The sequence below is a fragment of the Nerophis lumbriciformis genome, linkage group LG23 (genome assembly GCF_033978685.3).
Source record: "Nerophis lumbriciformis linkage group LG23, RoL_Nlum_v2.1, whole genome shotgun sequence".
Classification (NCBI taxonomy): Eukaryota; Metazoa; Chordata; class Actinopteri; order Syngnathiformes; family Syngnathidae; genus Nerophis; species Nerophis lumbriciformis.
In genome coordinates, this window is record NC_084570.2 from 6,000,421 (window position 1) to 6,024,236 (window position 23,816).

Below are 23,816 nucleotides of genomic sequence, written 5' to 3' on the forward strand. Positions count from 1 at the left end.
AGTCCAGGGGAAGAGGGGAATCCGTGTCCAAGCGGGAGGTCGAGATCCAAGGAGCAGTCCGAGAAGCAGAGGAACGACGACGAGAAATGACGAGACACACAGCAACGTCAAAACACGGGAACGGAGGTCTGCAGTAGGATGACACGACAATGAAACACGGAAGGGAAAACAGACAGAGAGAACAGTATTGCATCAAGCAGGATGATCGCTTACTATACACCAACAGATGATTATATTCCGGCGCCGGCATGCCAAGATGTCCAGGCTTATGAAGGCAGCTCCTTCATTCCAGGCAGGTGTGATGATTGCCGGCAAGTGATTGCAGCTGGCGGCAGCTGCAGGGCGGAGACACGCGCGGCGTGTCCCTGGATGTGCGCCACAGTCGTGGGCGTGTCCCACGGTGTGAAGCGCAGAGCGCAATGATGAGGGCGCATTCCAATGCACCCTGGCCGTGACATACTGCCTTTTAAACATTGCTTGTTTCCTTTCCGGTGGGGGCTGCTGCCAGTGTTGCACTTAGATTGCAGTGTGTTTAGGGCCTCTTGTGTCTGGACGGAGAGAGACTGTCAATATCATCTGCCCGACCTCTGAGGGACCCTGCCCTAGTTGCCATGACAACAGCCTCCCAGTCAGCAGTTATAGGATACGAGAGGTGTGCTTGGTTTTCTGAACGCTAACACTATAATGTTGGCAATATCATTAAACCGTTTCATGTTAATTTTGTGACGCGTATTTGTTGAAAAGTACCAAAAATATGTGTTTTGCACGGACAAAAGAATCATTTCTCAGCAGAGCAGCGTGGTGACTTGCTCCCTCTGGTGGCGAGTCGTGACACTGCACCTGCAGTCTCTCATCATATCGGTGGTTCCCTTTGTCTCGCAGGTGAGCCGTCCCAGCAGGCAGGCAGGCAGGCAGGCAGGCAGCCATGGCAGATGGTCGGCAGCCAGAGGAGCACTGGGCCTCCAACGGCCAAGAGAATGGCTACTCCGCCTACAGCTACCGGGAGAACGGATGCAACGGCAGCGGCGCCGCGCACCCCGGGACAACAGGTACGTGTTTGGGACTGTTGATGGAGTTCTGTCCGTGGCTGTAACCGTGCCATTCGTGATGTAAGTGTCCACATTACCTGCTGATGGAATCCTAGACAATATTAGGATACACAGCTTTGTCATTTCCTTCCTTCCACCCATGTCTTGTCTACCCGGTGTGTGTGTGTGTGTGTGTGTGTGTCTCTCTCTCCCTTCACAGTGGATGACTCAGCCAATTTGCCTCCCTCCCCTCCTCCCTCGCCGTCCACTGGGCAGATCGGGCCAGCGGCACAAGGTACTCCTACTTTTAGGCCACTGAGGGCATCCACAAACTGACCACCAAAACATGTCAGCCACTTCTCCTCTTTACTCCTCCACCCACGTGCCGCATGCCAACACGTCACACCCGCGACACTTTGGCACCGCCTTACCCGAGTCACCTCATTAGCCAGATTACCCGTCCTGTATGTGTCACACACTGTGGTGTTGCAGCATGTTCCTTCCCCTGCGCCTACCTCCGTGCAGTACATATAGAAGGGTAAACGGTAAGTGAATGCATCATGTCAAATTTTAGTGGAACTGCTAAAGTCAAACCAATTACGTAGTGAGTGTGAAAGTCAGCATATTACACTACCTTACTAATGTTCAATGAGCCAATAGACTAGAGTTGTCCCGATACCAATATGTTGGTACCGGTACCGGTACTAAATTTATTTCGATATGTTTCTAAATAAAGGGGACCACAAAAAATGTCATTATTGGCTTTATTTTAACAAAAAATCTTAGGTAATTTTTGCCCATTTGTTGTGCTTTGGTTACCTTTTTCATTAATTCCCAAGCAGTATAGCAGTTTTGAATTGGCTTTAAGTAAATGCCTTGAACATGTGGCACAACATTAACATTGAGCAGGGGCTTCACTAGCTTTTAAGGACAGGGGGGGCTTTGCCCCCAGGAGATGCACAGGATGCGAGCGAATGTTGCGCACGAGCACAAAACTTCACAAAAGGCTAACAAAGACTTAGAAATTATTCATTGTTATTATTATTTTTTTTAAATGCACGGGACGAAATGAAATGCTCCCCGGGACGATGGCTTTTAACCATATATTTAGGGCCCGCACGGCCCATTGCAAAAGGACTCCCACAGGGAGTCCTTATGCAATGGGACATAAGGACCTATTGAATTTGTAAGGTTTTATTATTAGGGCCCGCAATGGCCCATTGCAAAAGGACTCCCACAGGGAGTCCTTATGCAATGGGACATAAGGACCTATTGAATTTGTAAGGTTTTATTATTAGGGCCCGCAATGGCCCATTGCAAAAGGACTCCCACAGGGAGTCCTTATGCAATGGGACATAAGGACCTATTGTTCTTTATTATTATTCTTCCGCCGCCTCTTTGAGCACTAATTTGACCCACTTAACATGCTTCAAAACTCACCATATTTGACCCACACATCAGGACCTGCGAAAATCGTCTTTTAATAAAAAAAACGAACCGCAAAAATCAAAATTGCGCTCTAGCGCCCCCTAGGAAAAAAAAAAAACAGACTGCCTGTAACTCCCACTAGGAAGGTCGGAGAGACATAAACAAAAACCTCTATGTAGGTCTGACTTAGACCTAGTTCTCATAATTGTATATCCTCGGGCTGAAATCAACAGGAAGTTGGCAATTCCCCCTTCAAGACAAAAAAGTACTAAAAACAGTCACTTTTGCCTCTTTGAGCTGTAATTTCACCCCCTGTACATGCTTCAAAACTCACCAAACTTAACACACACATCAAGACTGGCAAAAATTGGGATCTAATAAAAAAACCTAACCCCAAATTTTAAAATTGCCCTCTAGCGCAATTTTTTTTATAAAACGGAGAAAAAACTGCTCCTCGGAAGATAAAAATTACACAACTGCCTGTAACTCCCACTGGGAAGGTCGGAGAGACATGAAACAAAATCCTCTCCGTAGGTCTCACTTACACCTACATTTCATAAATTGACAACCCCCAGCAAAAATCTACAGGAAGTTTGCTATTCCCCCTTCAACACAACATTTTTGTAAAAAACGGTCACCTTTCTTTAAACATTATCTCCTCTGAGCGCGTTTGTTGTTTTGCCTTCAAACTAACACAGGAGAGAGATTTAACCCTTCTGATTAAAAGTTGGCGAAAGAGTTTTAATACCGGCTCCGGTTTTGATTTTATGACCCTTCAAAGAACCACTGCGCTGATGCTGCTGCTCAGCTGTTTTTTCAAGATGGCTGCTTAAAAGCAGGAAGCACCAGCGTGCCCACACAATGCAGACAAGGTAGCTACACTAGACAAAAGTCTTGGGACACTTCAGACTAAAAGTAGACAAAAGTATTGGGACACTTAGGACTAGTTTCTTTTTCTTTTTATGTATTTATTCATTTTACATTTTATATTAAATGTCTTGGTTTTTCCTCCCTCTGAAAATCCTATTAAATGTTTAACAAGCCATCCTATAATAATAAAACAGCTATTAATGTAACAATACAATAAAACAAATATATTTAGTGATGTTTTTTTCATTATTTTAACAATAGGCTTATGTATATTACTTAATATAGATTCTACAAGAAACACAAAACTTAAAAAATAAATGATTTACAATTGCACACACAAGGTTTTGTGCAGCTTCACTCATTGTAAAGGAAGATAATGTGCTTCGTACACCTGCAGGACCGCAAGCAAGGTCGCAGAGAAAATGCGGGCTGGAATTTGAGTGATGTGGGCATTTTCTATATGAACAAGTGGAATGGATTGGATACCGACGCACGGAATGGGCTCTCTACCTTACGCTACGAAGTGAGGGGAAACTGAGTGAATAATAACAGGTTATATGATTATTTATTTAAACTCATATTTGGGCCACTTTATAATGAATATGTCGGCATTTATTTGTAAAAAAAACACCAAATTATTTAGGGGGGCTTAAGAATATTTTAGGGGGGCTTGAGCCCCCCTAAAATAGGCCTAACAACGCCAATGACATTGAGTAAAAGTAAAAACCAATAACTTGACACCCTTTAGCTTCAATTTTAATTTAATTTGATTTATGTACTGTATGTTTAAAGTACACTTCTTATCTTATCTCACTCTCAGGTTCCCATAAGCTACATTGTAATATTACCCCGAGCACAGGTGGTCGGCAACCCAAGAGCCATATTGGACCAAAAATACAAAAAACAAATCTGTCTGGAGCCGCAAAAAGTTAAAAGCCTTATGTAAGTGTTATAATGAAGTCAATACATCAAGTAAATGTCTCAGAGGGTTAGATAACTCCTGGAAATGACTGGCTTAAAACTGCCAAAGGTATAGATGTGTGTGCCCAAGTTATAGGAAAGGACCGGCTGTCTTCTTCTAATGGATTTATTACAATCTTTGCAAGCTGGGTAGCGTTTGCTGTGGTCTGGAACAACATGGCACACAATCAGAAATGCAGCCAATATTACATACAGATAATGTGTCATGAGAGATGCAAATATAAACTAGTCCTAAGTGTCCCAATACTTTTGTCTACTTGTAGTCTGAAGTGTCCCAAGACTTTTGTCTAGTGTACCTACCTTGTCTGCATTGTGTGGGCACGTTGGTGCTTCCTGCTTTTAAGCAGCCATATTAAAAAAACAGCAGTGCAGCAGCATCAGCGCAGCGGGTCTTTGAAGGGTCATAAAATCAAAACCGGAGCAGGTATTAAAAATCCCATCTATACTTTTAATCACAAGGGTTTTATCTCTCACCTGTGTTAGTTTGAAGGCGAAACGACAAACGCTGTCAGAGGAGATAGATTTTGAAGAAAGGTGACCGCTTTTAACAAAAATGTTGTGTTGAAGGGGGAATAGCAAACTTCCTGTAGATTTTTGCTGGGGGTTGTCAATTTATGAAATGTAGGTCTAAGTGAGACCTACATAGAGGTTTTTGTTTCATGTCTCTCCGACCTTCCCAGTGGGAGTTACAGGCAGTTTTGTAATTTCTTTCATCCGAGGAGCAGTTTTTTGTGCGTTGTATTAAAAAATTGCTGTAGAGCACAATTTTTAGATTTGGGGTTAGGTTTTTTCATTAGATCACAGTTTTAGCCAGTCCTGATGTGTGTGTTAAGTTCGGTGAGTTTTGAAGCATGTTAAGGGGGTCAAATTACAGCTCAAAGAGGCAAAAGTGACTGTTTTTAGTACTTTTTTGTCTTGAAGGGGGAATTGCCAACTTCCTGTTGATTTTAGCCCGAGAATGTACCATTATGAAAGTTAGGTCTGAGTCAGACCTACATAGAGGATTTTGTTTCATGTCTTTCCGACCTTCCTAGTGGGAGTTACAGGCAGTCTAGTTTTTTTTTTTCCTAGGGGACGCTAGAGCGCAATTTTGATTTTTGCAGTTTGGTTTTTTTTATTAAAAGACAATTTTCGCAGGTCCTGATGTGTGGGTCAAATATGGTGAGTTTTGAAGCATGTTAAGTGGGTCAAATTAGTGCTCGAAGAGGCGGCGGAAGAATAAAGAAAGAATAATAATAAAACCTTAGAAATTCAATAGGTCCTTATGTCCCATTGCATAAAGACTCCCTGTGGGAGTCCTTTTGCAATGGGCCACTGCGGGCCCTAATAAAGAATAATAAAACCTTAGAAATTCAATAGGTCCTTATGTCCCATTGCATAAGGACTCCCTGTGGGAGTCCTTTTGCAATGGGCCATGGCGGGCCCTAATTAAATACACAGAGGACATAAGTCAAGGACAATTAAATTAACTCAAATATAGCTACAAATGAGGCATAATGATGCAATATGTACACACAGCTAGCCTAAATAGCATGTTAGCATGGATTATTAGCACTCCACGCAAGTCATTAACATCAACAAAGCTCACCTTTGTGGCATAAAACACGTCTTTCTGCGGCAGTGACAGAGAAAGTTGTACACGTGAACCAACTACGGTACAAAATTGAAGCATACACACAAACATATTAAACGGTGGGCTTTCTAACAATTAGGAAGGTTTGTGTTATGTTTGTCCTACAGAAACATTATTAAAACAACAACATATATATTTTTCCCCCATCTTTTTCCATTTTTGAAAAAGATCCAGGGAGCCACTAGGGCGGTGCTAAAGAGCCGCGGGTTGCTGACCTCCCGCTCTAGCATGTTACACTAGTAATATTAAAGACCGAAAGGGGACCAAACACAAAATCATGTTTAGGGCCAAAAAAAAAGTCCTGCATGGATTATTAACTGGTAAACATAACTTTACCTTAATCGTGTATCAATTATCAATTTCTGCTCGACTTGTACTGAATGTATGTCTTTAAGTTACTCGACTAAAATCTTGCTCATTGCTTACTTCATTTTTTTCCAAACCCCGTTTCCATATGAGTTGGGAAATTGTGTTAGATGTAAATATAAACGGAATACAATGATTTGCAAATCATTTTCAACCCATATTCAGTTGAATATGCTACAAAGACAACAAATTTGATGTTCAAACTGATGAACTTTTTTTTTTGTTGCAAATAATCATTAACTTTAGAATTTGATGCCAGCAACACTTGACAAAGAAGTTGGGAAAGGTGGCAATAAATACTGATAAAGTTGAGGAATGCTCATCAAACACTTATTTGGAACATCCCACAGGTGAACAGGCAAATTGGGAACAGGTGGGTGCCATGATTGGGTATAAAAGTTGATTCCATGAAATGCTCAGTCATTCACAAACAAGGATGGGGCGAGGGTCACCACTTTGTCAACAGATGCGTGAGCAAATTGTTGAACAGTTTAAGAAAAACCAGCTATTGCAAGGAATTTAGGGATTTCACCATCTACGGTCCGTAATATCATCAAAAGGTTCAGAGAATCTGGAGAAATCACTGCACGTAAGCAGCTAAGCCCGTGACCTTCGATCCCTCAGGCTGTACTGCATCAACAAGCGACATCAGTGCGTAAAGGATATCACCACATGGGCTCAGGAACACTTCAGAAACCCACTGTCAGTAACTACAGTTGGTCGCTACATCTGTAAGTGCAAGTTAAAACTCTCCTATGCAAGGCGCAAACCGTTTATCAACAACACCCAGAAACGCCGTGGGCTTCGCTGGGCCTGAGCTCATCTAAGATGGACTGATACAAAGTGGAAAAGTGTTCTGTGGTCTGACGAGTCCACATTTCAAATTGTTTTTGGAAACTGTGGACGTCGTGTCCTCCGGACCAAAGAGGAAAGGAACCATCCGGATTGTTATAGGCGCAAAGTTGAAAAGCCAACATCTGTGATGGTATGGGGGTGTATTAGTGCCCAAGGCATGGGTAACTTACACATCTGTGAAGGCGCCATTAATGCTGAAAGGTACATACAGGTTTTGGAGCAACATATGTTGCCATCCAAGCAACGTTACCATGGACGCCCCTGCTTATTTCAGCAAGCCAATGCCAAGCCACGTGTTACATCAACGTGGCTTCATAGTAAAAGAATGCGGGTACTAGACTGGCCTGCCTGTAGTCCAGACCTGTCTCCCATTGATAATGTGTGGCGCATTATGAAGCCTAAAATACCACAACGGAGACCCCCGGACTGTTGAACAACTTAAGCTGTACATCAAGCAAGAATGGGAAAGAATTCCACCTGAGAAGCTTCAAAAATGTGTCTCCTCAGTTCCCAAACGTTTACTGAGTGTTGTTAAAAGGAAAGGCCATGTAACACAGTGGTGAACATGCCCTTTCCCAACTACTTTGGCACGTGTTGCAGCCATGAAATTCTAAATTAATTATTATTTGCAAAAAAAAAAAAAAAAAGTTTATGAGTTTGAACATCAAATATCTTGTCTTTATAGTGCATTCAATTGAATATGGGTTGAAAAGGATTTGCAAATCATTGTATTCCGTTTATATTTACATCTAACCCAATTTCCCAACTCATATGGAAACGGAGTTTGTATATTGAAAACCTAAAATCCAACTTGCATGTCACGAAATGTTGCTTTTTTTTTTTTTTTTTTAAAGAGGGCATTTTTTATGGACAACATTGGTTTATTTTTATTTTTTTTAGTCTCGGTTATGGCACAGTTTAAGCACTGGTAAAAGTAATACTTTTTCACCGATATTGGATAAAATGTAAACAACACACAACTATTATGTATGAGAAGTTTTCTGTGCGAAATATTGTTGTGTTTGACATTTAGGGTTCCACTGTCAATGTATCATGTATGCATGGTCATTTTTCACATCGCAAAGTTATTCCCAATGTCCACTGGTAGCCTCAGAGTTTGTCCATCGCATCACATGCATCTCCATCTGAGGCTAAAATGTCTTGTGAACCGATGTAATTCCAGTTCCATCCATGTCTCACCCACCTGTCCCAATTCCCTTGTTTGAGGAGATAAAGTAGAGCCTGTCAGTGCTCTCTCTGCGGAGGAGCGGCAGCAGGAGGATGAGGAGGAAGTTGCCGGTTGCCAGGAGGAAGTGACATGTGAGCACCCGGGCTCTCTGCTCTTAGAGCAGACAGATTTGGTAACAGAACCGCAGGCTTTAGGCTGCGAGCAAGTCCAAACGCCTGAGGGACTCAATGGAGGAAGTCCTCACAGGGAGCAAAGTCCATCACAAGAAGGTGTGTGAGTGTGCAGTTTGCACATGCAGGGATGATTCCTCGTGTGTGTGTGTGTGTGTGTGTGTGTGTCTGTGTGTGTGTGTGTGTGTGTGTGTGTGTGTGTGTGTGTGTGTGTGTGTGTGTGTGTGTGTGTGTGTGTGTGTGTGTGTGTGTGTGTGTGTGTGTGTGTGTGTGTGTGTGTACAGTGTGTGTGTGTGTGTACTTGTATTTCTACCCTTCTTGAGACATCAACAAGGAAAAGCACCTTCCATATGAGGACCGGTGAACAAGTTAGGACATAAATCATGGTCCCAATACAGAAAAACCATTGCATCTAATAAAGAGCCAAATACTAGAGTCCGTGAACATTGCTCCAAAGTCAGGATTTTTTTGTTGATTTAATGTGCATACAAAAGTGAACATTGACAGGTGCAAAGGCAGCAATATATGATAAAACAAGACGGCAGCTAAAGAAGGACTTCCTTATTCATCCCCTAAAAAACCCGTCAGGTGAACAGCTGATTTTACGACTCCCGGTGCTGACGTAAGACAACCCGCGTCCCATATGTGACCATAAGACAAAAAAAAACAAAAAATAGAGATCTCATTTGTACCCCTGGGTGGTGAAATCTGTCAAAATGAGGGTGGTCCCAAAAAGGAGGGATTTTTCAAATTGACTGTGTGTCGGTTTTAAAAGTGCCCTCCCCTCCTCTGGTCAACATATGAAATAACAAGTGTGTGTAAACATTTGAAGTGCTCCCCCTCTGGCCAACATATGAAAAAACCAGTGTGTGTAAGAAATTGAAATGCGCCCCTTTTGGCCAAAATTAATTAAAAAAAATTTTAAAAATAGTAATAACTTGAAGTAAATAATGAAGATTAAATAACAATCACAAACAAAAAAATTAAAAAAATTAACTAAAAGTTTACCTTTTTTATATTTGCATAGTATGTATATATTATTAATGTTGTAAATACAAATATTTATATGTCTAGAAAGAGTGGTCCTAAAGAGGTAGGCATTTTTCGGAGGCCTCAAGAAGGTAAGAAATACAAGAGTGTGTGTGCTTGCAGGCGGTCTTGTATTTCTACTCTTCTTGAGACATCAACAAGGAAAAGTACCTTCCATATGAGGACCGGTGAACAAGTTAGGACATAAATCATGGTCCCAATAGGGAAAACCATTGCATCTAAGAGCCAAATACTCGAGTCCGTGAACATTGCTCCAAAGTGAGGATTTTTTTGTTGATTTAATGTGCATACAAAAGTGAACATTGACAGGTGCAAAGGCAGCAATATATGATAAAACAAGACGGCAGCTAAAGAAGGACTTCCTTATTCATCCCCTAAAAAACCCGCCAGGTGAACAGCTGATTTTACGACTCCCGGTGCTGACGTAAGACAACACGCGTCCTATATGTGACCATAAGACAAAAAAAATAAAAAAAATAGAGATCTCATTTGTACCCCTGGGTGGTGAAATCTGTCAAAATGAGGGTGGTCCCAAAAAGGAGGGATTTTTCAAATTGACTGTGTGTCGGTTTTAAAAGTGCCCTCCCCTCCTCTGGTCAACATATGAAATAACAAGTGTGTGTAAACATTTGAAGTGCTCCCCCTCTGGCCAACATATGAAAAAACCAGTGTGTGTAAGAAATTGAAATGCGCCCCTTTTGGCCAAAATTAATAAAAAAAAATAAAAAAAATAGTAATAACTTGAAGTAAATAATGAAGATTAAATAACAATCACAAACAAAAAATTAAAAAAATTAACTAAAAGTTTACCTTTTTTATATTTGCTTAGTATGTATATATTATTAATGTTGTAAATACAAATATTTATATGTCTAGAAAGAGTGGTCCTAAAGAGGTAGGCATTTTTCGGAGGCCTCAAGAAGGTAAGAAATACAAGAGTGTGTGTGCTTGCGGGCGGTCTTGTATTTCTACTCTTCTTGAGACATCAACAAGGAAAAGTACCTTCCATATGAGGACCGGTGAACAAGTTAGGACATAAATCATGGTCCCAATAGGGAAAACCATTGCATCTAAGAGCCAAATACTCAAGTCCGTGAACATTTCTCCAAAGTGAGGATTTTTTTGTTGATTTAATGTGCATACAAAAGTAAACATTGGCAGGTGCGAAGGCAGCAATATATGATAAAACAAGACGGCAGCTAAAGAAGGACTTCCCTATTCATCCCCTAAAAAACCCGCCAGGTGAACAGCTGAATGTACGACTCCTGGTGCTGACGTAAGACAACCCGCGTCCTATATGTGACCATAAGACAAAAAATAGAGATCTCATTTGTATCCCTGGTGGTGAAATCTGTCAAAATGAGAGTGGTCCCAAAAAGGAGGGATTTTTCAAATTGACTGTGTGTCGGTTTTAAAAGTGCTCCCCCTCTGGTCAACATATGAAATAACAAGTGTGTGTAAACATTTGAAGTGCTCCCCCTCTGGCCAACATATGAAAAAACCAGTGTGTGTAAGAAATTGAAATGCGCCCCTTTTGGCCAAAATTAATTTAAAAAAAAAAAAAATAGTAATAACTTGAAGTAAATAATGAAGATTAAATAACAATCACAAACAAAAAATTAAAAAAATTAACTAAAAGTTTACCTTTTTTATATTTGCATAGTATGTATATATTATTAATGTTGTAAATACAAATATTTATATGTCTAGAAAGAGTGGTCCTAAAGAGGTAGGCATTTTTCGGAGGCCTCAAGAAGGTAAGAAATACAAGAGTGTGTGTGCTTGCGGGCGGTCTTGTATTTCTACTCTTCTTGAGACATCAACAAGGAAAAGTACCATCCATATGAGGACCGGTGAACAAGTTAGGACATAAATCATGGTCCCAATAAGGAAAACCATTGCATCTAAGAGCCAAATACTCGAGTCCGTGAACATTGCTCCAAAGTGAGGATTTTTTTGTTGATTTAATGTGCATACAAAAGTAAACATTGACAGGTGCGAAGGCAGCAATATATGATAAAACAAGACGGCAGCTAAAGAAGGACTTCCCTATTCATCCCCTAAAAAACCCGCCAGGTGAACAGCTGAATTTACGACTCCTGGTGCTGACGTAAGACAACCCGCGTCCTATATGTGACCATAAGACAAAAAAAAACAAAAAATAGAGATCTCATTTGTACCCCTGGTGGTGAAATCTGTCAAAATGAGAGTGGTCCCAAAAAGGAGGGATTTTTCAAATTGACTGTGTGTCGGTTTTAAAAGTGCCCTCCCCTCCTCTGGTCAACATATGAAATAACAAGTGTGTGTAAACATTTGAAGTGCTCCCCCTCTGGCCAACATATGAAATAAGAAGTGTGTGTAAGAAATTGAAATGCGCCCCTTTTGGCCAAAATTAATAAAAAAAATAGTAATAACTTGAAGTAAATAATGAAGATTAAATAACAATCACAAACAAAAAATTAAAAAAATTAACTAAAAGTTTACCTTTTTTATATTTGCATAGTATGTATATATTATTAATGTTGTAAATACAAATATTTATATGTCTAGAAAGAGTGGTCCTAAAGAGGTAGGCATTTTTCGGAGGCCTCAAGAAGGTAAGAAATACAAGAGTGTGTGTGCTTGCGGGCGGTCTTGTATTTCTACTCTTCTTGAGACATCAACAAGGAAAAGTACCTTCCATATGAGGACCGGTGAACAAGTTAGGACATAAATCATGGTCCCAATAGGGAAAACCATTGCATCTAAGAGCCAAATACTCGAGTCCGTGAACATTTCTCCAAAGTGAGGATTTTTTTGTTGATTTAATGTGCATACAAAAGTAAACATTGGCAGGTGCGAAGGCAGCAATATATGATAAAACAAGACGGCAGCTAAAGAAGGACTTCCCTATTCATCCCCTAAAAAACCCGCGAGGTGAACAGCTGAATGTACGACTCCTGGTGCTGACGTAAGACAACCCGCGTCCTATATGTGACCATAAGACAAAACAAAACAAAAAATAGAGATCTCATTTGTACCCCTGGTGGTGAAATCTGTCAAAATGAGAGTGGTCCCAAAAAGGAGGGATTTTTCAAATTGACTGTGTGTCGGTTTTAAAAGTGCTCCCCCTCTGGTCAACATATGAAACAACAAGTGTGTGTAAAAATTTGAAGTGCTCCCCTTCTGGCCAACATATGAAATAAGAAGTGTGTGTAAGAAATTGAAATGCGCCCCCTTTGGCCAAAATTAATTTAAAAAAAATAATAGTAATAACTTGAAGTAAATAATGAAGATTAAAAACCAATCACAAACAAAAAATAAAAAAAATTAACTAAAAGCTTGACTTTTTTATATTTGCATAGTATGTATATATTATTAATGTTGTAAATACAAATATTTATATGTTTAGAAAGAGTGGTCCTAATGAGGTAGGCATTTTTCGGAGGTCTCAAGAAGGTAAGAAATACAAGTGTGCGTGTGTGTGTGCGCGTGCGTATTTGAGTGCATGGGATTGTTGTTTTTTTGCACGTTTCCTTTTGCTTTCTGCAAATTTGCTGCACTTTTAGATCCTAAAGCTTGTCCATGGTCATTATTTTTTGCTTTTTCACGGTTCCATTTTCGTTTTACGTGGACTGTGATTGCCATATGGCTGTTGTCGGTGTGTTGCCAGCTGCATTACAAATGCAACTACCACTTGTCACACCGCAGATGTGTTTTTGTTTGCGCAGAATATTGTGGTGCAGTCTGAAGAACGGCGACTTGTGTTGTTGCTTCCAGAACCATTATTGAAAGTGATTTTCTCTGGTTCTTACTTTTGAATTGCATTTGTTTTTGTTGCATTTTAAAACAATGGGGGATATCATCTTCCTATTGTTACAACCATCACACTGTGATCATGAAAATCAGACTGGTGGCATATTTATCTCTTTTCTGTCCTCTCAACACCGACAATACTTAAAACTTCAAAATCTAATCACATTAATTACAAACTTATTAGTGTAGTTTTAGTGGGGTATATTTAGAAGTCAATGTTGTTTTTTTGTTCCCGTATTTACCTATGATAGGTGGTAATGGTTAATTTATTCCTAACATGCTTAACCCTATTTCATTAGGTAAAAATGTTTGCACTTTCATCATTCAGAACGACTAAAAAGGAGGAAGGAGAAGCAGAGTTTAATCCTACCTTATCTCCGTTTCTCAATAATTACTGATCGTCTGTCCACTTCCTATGTTGAGCGTGTCCTAGGGGTGTAACGGTACACAAAAATTTCGGTTCGGTTCGGACCTCGGTTTAGAGGTCACGGTTTGGTTAATTTTTGGTACAGTAAGAAAACAACAAAATATACATTTTTTGGTTGTTTTTTTTACGAAATTTGTAAACAATGGCTTTATCCTTTTAACATTGGGAACACTATAATAATTCTGCCCACGTTAATCAACATTAAAGTGCCTCAAGTTGTTGCTCACATTAAATACAGTGACAAAACTTTTCTTCTACATATAAAAAGTGCAACATTAAACAGTTTCAAGTCAACTCATCATGATTAATTTATTACAGCATTTGGGAAACCTATAGTTGATTTTTATCATGTAAATGTTATATTTTTATCAACATGTGATAGCAGGGACCCTGCCATTCAAAACTAGGCTGCATGCATTTCTAATGATTAATGTAACTATAGCTGAAAAAATGGTACAATAGCAATAGGAGAGACTATTCATCCCTGAACACCATGGAGTTCATGTACCGGTAGGCTTAATGATGCAGTTACATTATTATATCAACTATCAGAGACAGAAACTCTTCATTTAATATAATGTCCTTTTTTGCTGCTTCAACACAGCTCAATCAACACAGAAAAAGGTAAAGTGAAATAACAGACAGACAGGGCTTTGCTGTCCGTAACACACTCACCCACCGCAAAATGAGCTAACGTTACGCTAAAAGCGAATTAGCCTTCACCTCAAGCCAGGACTGCGAGCGAGCTGAACTGCCTTTTATATTTCTAGAAGGTCAACGGGCTCATAGTGATGTTACTAGTAGTTGACTGGGAGGTGTTTATTATCATTTGGGGAGAGTCCGCTGCCTGATGCTTACCTGCTAAACGCTAAGCACTGACTACATGCGCTCTGAATATGCACTGCTGATTGGTTGTTACCGCTCTGTTTGTAACCAATCAGATGGTTGTGTGGGTGGGACAATGCTGGGTGCTGTGTAGAGGACTGACAGAGACAGAGGCAGAAGGAAGCGGAGGCAGCCACTTAATATGTTTGTGTGGAAACTCGTTCGGTACACCTCTGAACCGAACTGAAACCCCCGTATCGAAACGGTTCAATACAAATACACGTACCGTTACACCCCCTAGCGTGTCCCCATGTTACCATTTTCTCATTGGGAAAGGGCAAAATAAAAAATGTCTAATAATAGATACTGTAGATATCTGTCAGATATCAGCAAAAAAAAAAAGATATCTGCTTGTATCTAAAATATCCAATATAAGCTCCGATACAAGCAGTCCTGCAGGCAGTTAATGCCTAAATGTCCTCCAATAACCACACAATGTTGGTATTTTCTTGTATTTCGGTAAAGTCATTTACTAGGGACTAGCAGCTACACAACAGCTAAGCACACAAGCGAGACATAAATGATATGTGTCCTCTATTGAACAATATTGCTGTATAAAACATGACATGTGTGAATATAAACAAATATCAAATCATTGCAGTTAGGGATACAAAGTCTCCAAGGCTGAAGTATTATAGAAATTATCCAGTAAAAAACCGTGTCCACATCATTAAATGTACCGCATATCGTATCTGATCAATAACGGTACCCTATTTTTCGGAGTATAAGTCGCTCCGGAGTATAAGTCGCACCGGCCGAAAATGCATAATAAAGAAGGGAAAAACATATAAGTCGCACTGGAGTATAAGTAGCATTTTTTGGGGAAATTTATTTGATAAAACCCAACACCAAGAATAGACATTTGAAAGGCAATTTAAAATAAATAAAGAATAGTGAACAACAGGCTGAATAAGTGTACGTTATACAACCAACTGAGAACATGCCTGGTATGTTAACGTAACATATTATGGTAAGAGTCATTCAAATAACTATAACATATAGAACATGCTATATGTTTACCAAACAATCTGTCACTCCTAATCGCAAAATCCCATGAAATCTTATACGTCTAGTCTCTTACATGAATGAGCTAAATAATATTATTTGATCTTTTGCAGTAATGTGTTAATAATTTCACACATAAGTCGCTCCTGAGTATAAGTCGCACCCCCTGGCCAAACTATGAAAAAAACTGCGACTTATAGTCCGAAAAATACGGTAAGCTCCGATAAAAGCAGTCCTGCAAGCAGTTAATGTCTAAATGTCCTCCAATAACCACACAATGTTGGTATTTTCTTGTATATCGGTAAAGTCATTTACAAAAGGTAAACATGATACCCTACTAGGGACTAGCAGCTACACAACAGCTAAACACACAAGCTAGACATACATGATATGTGTCCTCAATTGAACAATTTTGCTGTATAAAACATGACATGTGTCAATATAAACAAATGTTACATATTACTTACGGATACAAAGTCTCCAAGGCAGAAGTATTATAGAAATTATCCAGTAAGAAAAATGTGTCCACATCATTAAATTTACCGCATATCGTATCTGATCAATATCAGTATTGGCTACTGCTCAAGGCTTCAATATTGGAAGTCCTACACTCAATGGAAAAATAAGTCATTCCAGGAGTAAATACTGACATAAACATTGTATAATGAGTAAATAAATATATATCAGATATATAATGACTTGTTATATAAATGATAAATCAATGACTTCAAACTAAATTATGACAGACACTATGGTTCCCTTTGCGAGAACAATTAAGCGATCAATTAATTTATCAGCGAGTGTGATTTGCTAGTAATTATACAAATTCATGTCATCAAAGTATTTACTTCATAATCATATTAGAGCAGGACACATAGTGCTGGCTGGGCTGTGAGATGAGAAACTTTATAAAATTAGTTTTACAGTTCTGGATTAAAATCTGTAAATTTAATCAAGTAATTGCTCTCAGGCTGACCAGTTTGTTGTTCCTTCCATAAGAATTCAATAGTACATGTGTACTTTTATCCATCTAACATCATGCAAGTCATAACGTCATTGCAGTCGTGCACGTGCGACCCCCGTGGGTGCACTGCCAAGTGTGTTTGGAGAGCGACTGTTTCTGTGTGCACAAGGTCTTGGCTTGGCTGTTGTTGCTCAGCTTTAATGGAAGCCGCTTTTAGCTAACATGACTCAGCACAAAAACTGTACACTTTCCTTCAAACTTGCAGTCCAATCAGAAGAAAGTGTCCGACTGGAGATAACAGAGGCCGTGGAGGGAAAGGGAGCCATCTTTGCGATTAAATCCAATTCAAACGTTGGTGCTGAATTAAAGACCACAGGTGATACTTGTACTAAGTCGGGATCAAAAACCTACTTTGAGTTGGTCACAGCATCAGACATGGCGATAAGCGAAGGAGAAGATCAGCACGGCATTGCAACAAGGGAAGTAAAAGGACAGAGATCAAGAGCCTTTTCCGAAAGCTGGTCCCCAGTCACCAAAGGCTCAGAGAAATGTTCCCCCGTGTTGCCTACATCTGATTTCATCATAACCTTACCTGAGAAAGACACCTACCATGAACGACCTTCTGATCCACACACTTCTGAGCAATCAAGCCCCTATTGTGATACTTTGGACCTAGCAGGCGACCTTGCTCGCACCTCCCGGCAGATTGATGTCATAAGACGAAAGTCAATGCCCGCCAATGTTCTCTGTAGCTCTTTGGCCAATCTCACCCTTGGAGAGCAGACTTCAAACCTGTTGGGTGATGAAAGACAGCTGCAGGACCTGGGTTACTCTGGACCCATGCCTTCCCCTGCTGACAAGCCAAGTCCAGAAGACTCCTCCTACTCTTGTTTTCCTGCGATAGAGGTCCAAGTGGACAATCTTGGAGCTACTGAAGGTGAAGGTAGTCATAGAGTGTTTAACCATGGACTAGCCCAAAAAGCGCCTGTACGGGTGATACTTGAAAGGGCTGTGAACACTGGAATTAAACCGGATCGCCTAAGAATCCCAAAGACCACTCCAAAAGACAGACTGACCGAATTTCGTTTGGATGATATGAAAATCCAACCAATTCCCGAAGTAGACGTTGAAAGAGACTCCTCAAGAGAGGCCTCTCCTGTCCCGCCCGATAGTTCCTTCATATTTACATCTGTAGACACTGACAGTCAGGTTCCCTTGACTCTCATCTCACCCAAAAGCCTGGGCAATGCCTCCGAAGGAACACCATTGTCTGGAGAGAAGACAAAGGTGTCAGCTGAGCCTGATGGGATTAATACCCGACCAAGAGAAAAACCTGAGCAGGAAAACAAGGGCAAAAAAATGCCAGGTGATCACGGGACTACTGCAAGATCAGAAACAAGAGAAAAGGAAGAGATCCCCAAAGCCCTAAAGCCCTCAGATGGGAAGAGTACATTCTACTTACAGGAAGACTCTCCTAAGCCACAATTACCCTCTCTAAGTATAATTATACCTCAAACACAAGTGGAAGAGGAGGATGATGCTGAGATTGCTGAAGAGCCACAAGAGATAAAAGATGATGCTGGAATAAATCTGCTCCCCAAAGAGGATCAGGCTGAACCCGAGATGCTTGAATTGGAAAACCACAGCGTTGAGACTTGCAACCCCTCTGTGTGCTCTGATGACCCATCACTGCCACAGCAGCAAACGGGTAACGTGAAGGGGATGTTTGGTTCGGATGTTGAAGAGGAGAAGAAGACAAGTATGGAGAACAACAGATCTAACAGAATAAGTCAGAAGTTGGAAGTCAGCAGTCAAGCTGTTCATGAAAAAGAAGCTGCGGACGTCTCACGCGGTAGTTGGATTTGTTCAAAAGGTACTGAGAATAAATATCTTGTGACATAAAGTGGAACCTCTAACGTGGAACAAAATCCGTTTGGAGAGACTGGATGTTTTTGATTCCAATACAGAAGTTAATGGAAATATAAATAGTCTGATCCAGTTGTTATTTAAAAAGCTTTAATACAATTTGTTCAGGCAATTTTCTAAACATCCAAATTATTATCTGTATTGAATATCTTCGCGGGCATATACAGTCGTACCTCGAGATACAAGTTTAACTTTTTTGTGACGCAGCTTGTACCTGGAAAAACTAGTATCGCGAAACAGCATTGCCCATTGAAATTAATTGAAATAGTTTCATCTGTGCTTGGCCCCCCAAAACAGCACATGCCTTTTAAATATTGGATAAAACAATATATAATAAACAACTGAAGTAGTTTTATGGAGTACAGTACAGCATTTGCCTTGGAGAGCAGACTTCTACAGTATCTCCTTCAAGCTGCTTATCCGTCAAACACACTATCAACAGCGTCTTCATATTTTCATAGATAAATGTTCGCTGTTTAGATACTATTTTACCGGCCTTGGATGGCGTTTTATTCTTTCTGCTTCAGTATGGTGCAGACTATCAGTGATACGCTCCAATTGCTTCACCAAGTTGGCAAGACTTTCTTTAATTCAATGAATGTCATCCACTTCTTCTCAGCACTGTCCTTCACACTCATTCGTTCCCAGGGTTGGAAAAACATAGTTATGTCCATATCTAGCTTTAAGTTACACTAGATTTTTGTTGTGATCGGGGTACACTGTGGCATTTGCTACACCAACTAGTGGTGGGGAGGCTCATAACCCAAATTTTTGCTCGGAACCTAAAGCGTAATATATAGCCGAGAGACGACTCGCACCCAAAAAAAACCTAGTAAGCTGGGGCACTCTTATCTCGAGGTACCACTGTACAATGTTTGAAATGTAGTCAACCCCTGTTGAAAGTCAGTATGAGATGGTAGAAATACTTTGCTTTTACGTAGTACAGATCTACTTCAGTTTTCGTAGACCATTTTGGATGAAAACCAATGCAAAAATGTGGCAAATTATAAATGACAAAAGAAATGAATAAATTAACATTCAACATCACTTTTACTTTTATCGAATACTTTTTGGTAAAGACTGCCAGAGCCAGGCACACGCCACCTTCATACCTTCCTCAATAGTGTTTCTTACCTTTTTTTAATCAAAGTGCTGGGACTCGCAACTAGGGATGATGTTTGATAAGAAATTATCGAGTTCGAGCCCATTATCGAATCCTCTTATCGAACCGATTCCTTATTGATTGTCTTATCGAATCCAGATAGGTAATGTTGTATATGGAAAAAACACAATATTTGGTTTAACAAAAGCTCACTTTTGTTTTATAAGAAAAATGTAAAATAAAATGAATAAATATTGACTGTTACCCCCCTAAAAAAAAAAAAATAAATAAAAAATATTGACTGTTACCCAAAGTATATTAAGTGGGATTTTTCAGAAAAATAAATATATACAGTAACACAAAAACAACCTGTCTCTGTGATCACTATAGGTGTATAAATAATAATATAGTGTTAAATAAAATCAGTCCCTTGGGCACAAAACTGAAAATAATACAGCTCTCCAAAAAGTGCACTTCTGCTGCTATCGGAACATACTAACTACACACACTATGACACTAAGAACACCACAGTCATCAATCAATTCTTCTTCCAAAAAATTATTTCGATGGTGGAAATACACGACTGGCAGCCATTTTAAGTCCTCAAAACATCCATTGAAACAGTGCACAAAAATCGTTTTTCAATAAACATCTTAGTATCAAATTTAACCACTTTCCACCTTAATATTGAGTTACATAAACAGGTTAAAACAGTTTACTTACAGACTTATCTTTTCCAAGGCTCGTAAGAGCTAACACGACTTGTCTACTTCTCAATTGTCTCATGAACTGAACTGACGTCGCCAACCCGGAAGTGCCCAAACTAATGACGCGTAGTATTTTCATATCGCCACAAGGTGTCAGTAAGGGTCTACAATCAAATGGGCATAACATTGGAAATGCCCTGTGGGACGGGATTCGAATAAAGAACCAACTCTTTTTCTTTACTATAGTGGCCTCGATAACAGGAACCGGTTCTCAAAAAGGGTTTCGAGTCCATGGAATCGGTTCTTTTCTTATCGAACAACCGGGAGAACCGGTTTCGAACATCATCCCTACTTGCAACTTTCTTTGGACCCATGGTCGCTTATTTCGCAGTCTTACTCAATTAAACATAAACAGAGAGTGAGTCACCAGCAAATGGGATTATTTGTTTGTGTGGAGGGATACGCAGGCGTACGCACTAGTCTTATTATATGCAATATTTATAAGTCATAACAGGATTGTCATCAACATTTTTGATGACAATTCAAAAACTCAAATGTAAAGATTTATTTTGTTGCATTCCGAATTGACCAACCTCATCCAGGGTGTTCAACTTGAGAGGTTCCACTGCTCCTTGAATATTAACACTTGATCATAATCTAGCATTGTGGCGCATTGGCTCCTCTTTTGACGCCTCTCTGCTTCAGATAATGACAAAACTATCATGACAAAGCAAATCGCCGCACTTCCCCCGACCCGCAGTACCACCCGGGGTGTGCCCAGGGGGGACTCGTCCGCTAAACAGGCCCCTGGCAGAGGAAGTAAAGTATCACGGAAAGTTCCCAACTTTCATCCGAAAGAGGAGATGAAGAAGAAAAAAGGTTACAATTCATTTGTTGTAATGCTCTGTGTTTGTGTCAATGACACCACGGCAGCCGCGTTGCAGTGTTGTGGTTAATCCTGTCTCTCCTCTCTGCTAGTAGGTGTCATGCGGAGGGCGGACCATCATAAGGTCTCCGCCCTCCAGAGTCGAAAAGGCGTAGCCAAAGCGGTGGCCAAACGCCCTCGGCCCGCTCCGCTTCACGCCCCTGCTAGACGCAAAGCCACAGGTGAACACTTGTCACCGGGATTTCTGCACCATGGATCGAGAGAGTGCCAGTAAATAGCAGTGGGATTGATTGAAAGGAGACGACATTGTGTAGTTAAACAATGGCTTAAAAACTGGCCATAGGGTTATTGATGACTGCTCTCTATCTATTGGTGACTAAGCAGGTGCACTGTGGCTGGCAAACATCATGTGCTGCAAATCCTTCTTTCTTCTGCTTCATATTTTAGCTGTTTTGCACTTAGTTTTCTGGTTCACAGTAATGTTCCGGTTTTGCTCTTTTTTTTTTTTTTTTTTCTTCCGGCTATTTGACTTGTTTTGCTGTTGTGTGAAGAGACTGACCACAATGTTGACCTGGGTATGGATGCAGCATTTCATCTGAGCTGCTGAGTTTTGAACACCCTGCATTCCCAAATTGCTCCCCCTGTTGCCTCATATTGGCCATTACAGCAAGTCTGTTGTGTCTCTGCAGGCGTTGAAAGCTCCCAGCCTTTAAGTGTCCACCAGTCCAGGGAGAGACCAACTGTAAGTGCCTGCTTTTTTTCTCTCTGTATATTGCATGAAAACATTTTTTTTTGCATGGGTCTCTTTCATTCTGTGTTGCATGCCAGCCTCTGTCTTTGCATCTGTCTCGTCAGAGAAACTCTGTAAGTATAGATATCATATATATAAAAGTGGATATCCTTCTTCTTTAATCTTCTTTATAGTAGTACCTCAATTTACGATCTTAATTGGTTCTGTCACGGAGCTCTTAACTTAAAACTAGGGATGTCCGATAATCATACTTGCCACCCTCCCGGATTTTCCGGGAGACTCCCGAAATTCAGCGCCTCTCCCGAAAACCTCCCGGGACAAATTTTCTCCCGAAAATCTCCCGAAATTCAGGCGGAAGCTGGAAGCCACGCCCCCTCCAGCTCCATGCGGACCTGAGTGACGTGTCAACAGCCTGTATTCACGTCCGCTTTCCCACAATATAAACAGCGTGCCTGCCCAAACACGTTATAACTGTAGAATGATCGAGGGCGAGTTCTTGGTTTTTTATGTGGGTTTATTGTTAGGCAGTTTCATTAACGTCCTCCCAGCGCGGTAACAACACACAACAACAGCAGTCATGTTTTATTCTACCGTAAAGCAGTTTGTCTGCCGTAAACAGCAATGTTGTTGTAATATATTGAGTTGGAGGCAATAACCAGGCGAGGTGATGAAGTACGTCTCTTTACTGTAGACTTCAGAACAGACTCACACACTTGACGTCAGGTGCGCAACACCGCGTAAATCGTTGGCCAACTAAAAAGTAACCCCAGTACGCTATAGCCAACATTCACCAGGAGATGGCAACAGACAAACATAGATCACTCTTTTACATTCCTCCCCTTTTAGAAATGTAGAAGTTACTCAAAATAAATAAACAACCCAACCAAAAAATGCAGCAGCTCAATTAAAAAACTGTACTTAAGCCACATTCTTTTTTCTTTTTTTTTAGTACTGAACTCTTAACCCTCATTTGTAAACAATAACATGCTTATTATACAAAACAGTATTTGTACATCTTTAACACAGATTTTTATACCGTCTTCAGAGATTCAGTTTTTTTGGTTGTACTCGAAACCTTTCTGGGTACCTGCGAAAGGGTGTTCAGCATGGTTAGAAAAATAGTGACAGAGAATAGAACAAGGATGGACAATTCAACCCTTAACTCAACAATGAGTAGATGAGTGTTATGTGTGTGTATATGTGTAAATAAATGAACACTGAAATTCAAGTATTTCTTTTATTTATATATATATATATATATATATATATATATATAGCTATAATTCACTGAAAGTCAAGTATTTCTTATGTATGTATATATATATATATGAAATACTTGACTTGGTGAATTCTAGCTGTAAATATACTCCTCCCCTCTTAGCCACGCCCCCGCCTCACCCCGACCACGCCCCCCACCCCCCACCTCCCGAAATTGGAGGTCTCAAGGTTGGCAAGTATGCCGATAATGGCTTTTTTACCGATATCCGATATTCCGATATTGTCCATCTCTTAATTACCGATACCGATATATACAGTCGTGGAATTAACACATTATTATGCCTAATTTGGACAACCAGGTGTGGTGAAGATAAGGTCCTTTAAAAAAAAAATAAGATAAATAAATTAAAAACATTTTCATGAATAAAAAAGAAAGTAAAACAATATCAAAACAGTTACATAGAAACTACTAATTAATGAAAATGAGTCAAATTAACTGTTAAAGGTTAGTACTATTAGTGGACCAGCAGCACGCACAATCATGTGTGCTTACGGACTGTATCCCTTGCAGACTGTATTG

The 23,816-nt window shown here is 40.2% G+C and overlaps 1 protein-coding gene across 7 annotated transcripts in view; it reads left to right on the top strand.

Moving 5' to 3' along the window:
- The window catches only part of LOC133622495 (microtubule-associated protein tau-like), a 130,619-nt gene that overhangs the window by 88,049 nt on the left and 18,754 nt on the right, over positions 1–23,816 (top strand). For 2 of the 7 annotated variants that reach the window (XM_061985303.2, XM_072915855.1), the window contains exons 4-6: positions 883–1,049; positions 1,249–1,323; positions 21,957–22,009. In XM_061985303.2, the coding sequence (XP_061841287.1) occupies positions 926–1,049; positions 1,249–1,323; positions 21,957–22,009 (252 nt within the window). In that variant the 5' untranslated portion in view covers positions 883–925. Of the gene's footprint in view, positions 1–882; positions 1,050–1,248; positions 1,324–16,911; positions 22,132–23,816 lie in introns of those variants that run through there. The other 5 variants (XM_061985302.2, XM_061985304.2, XM_061985299.2 and 2 more) reach the window with 4 other exon arrangements.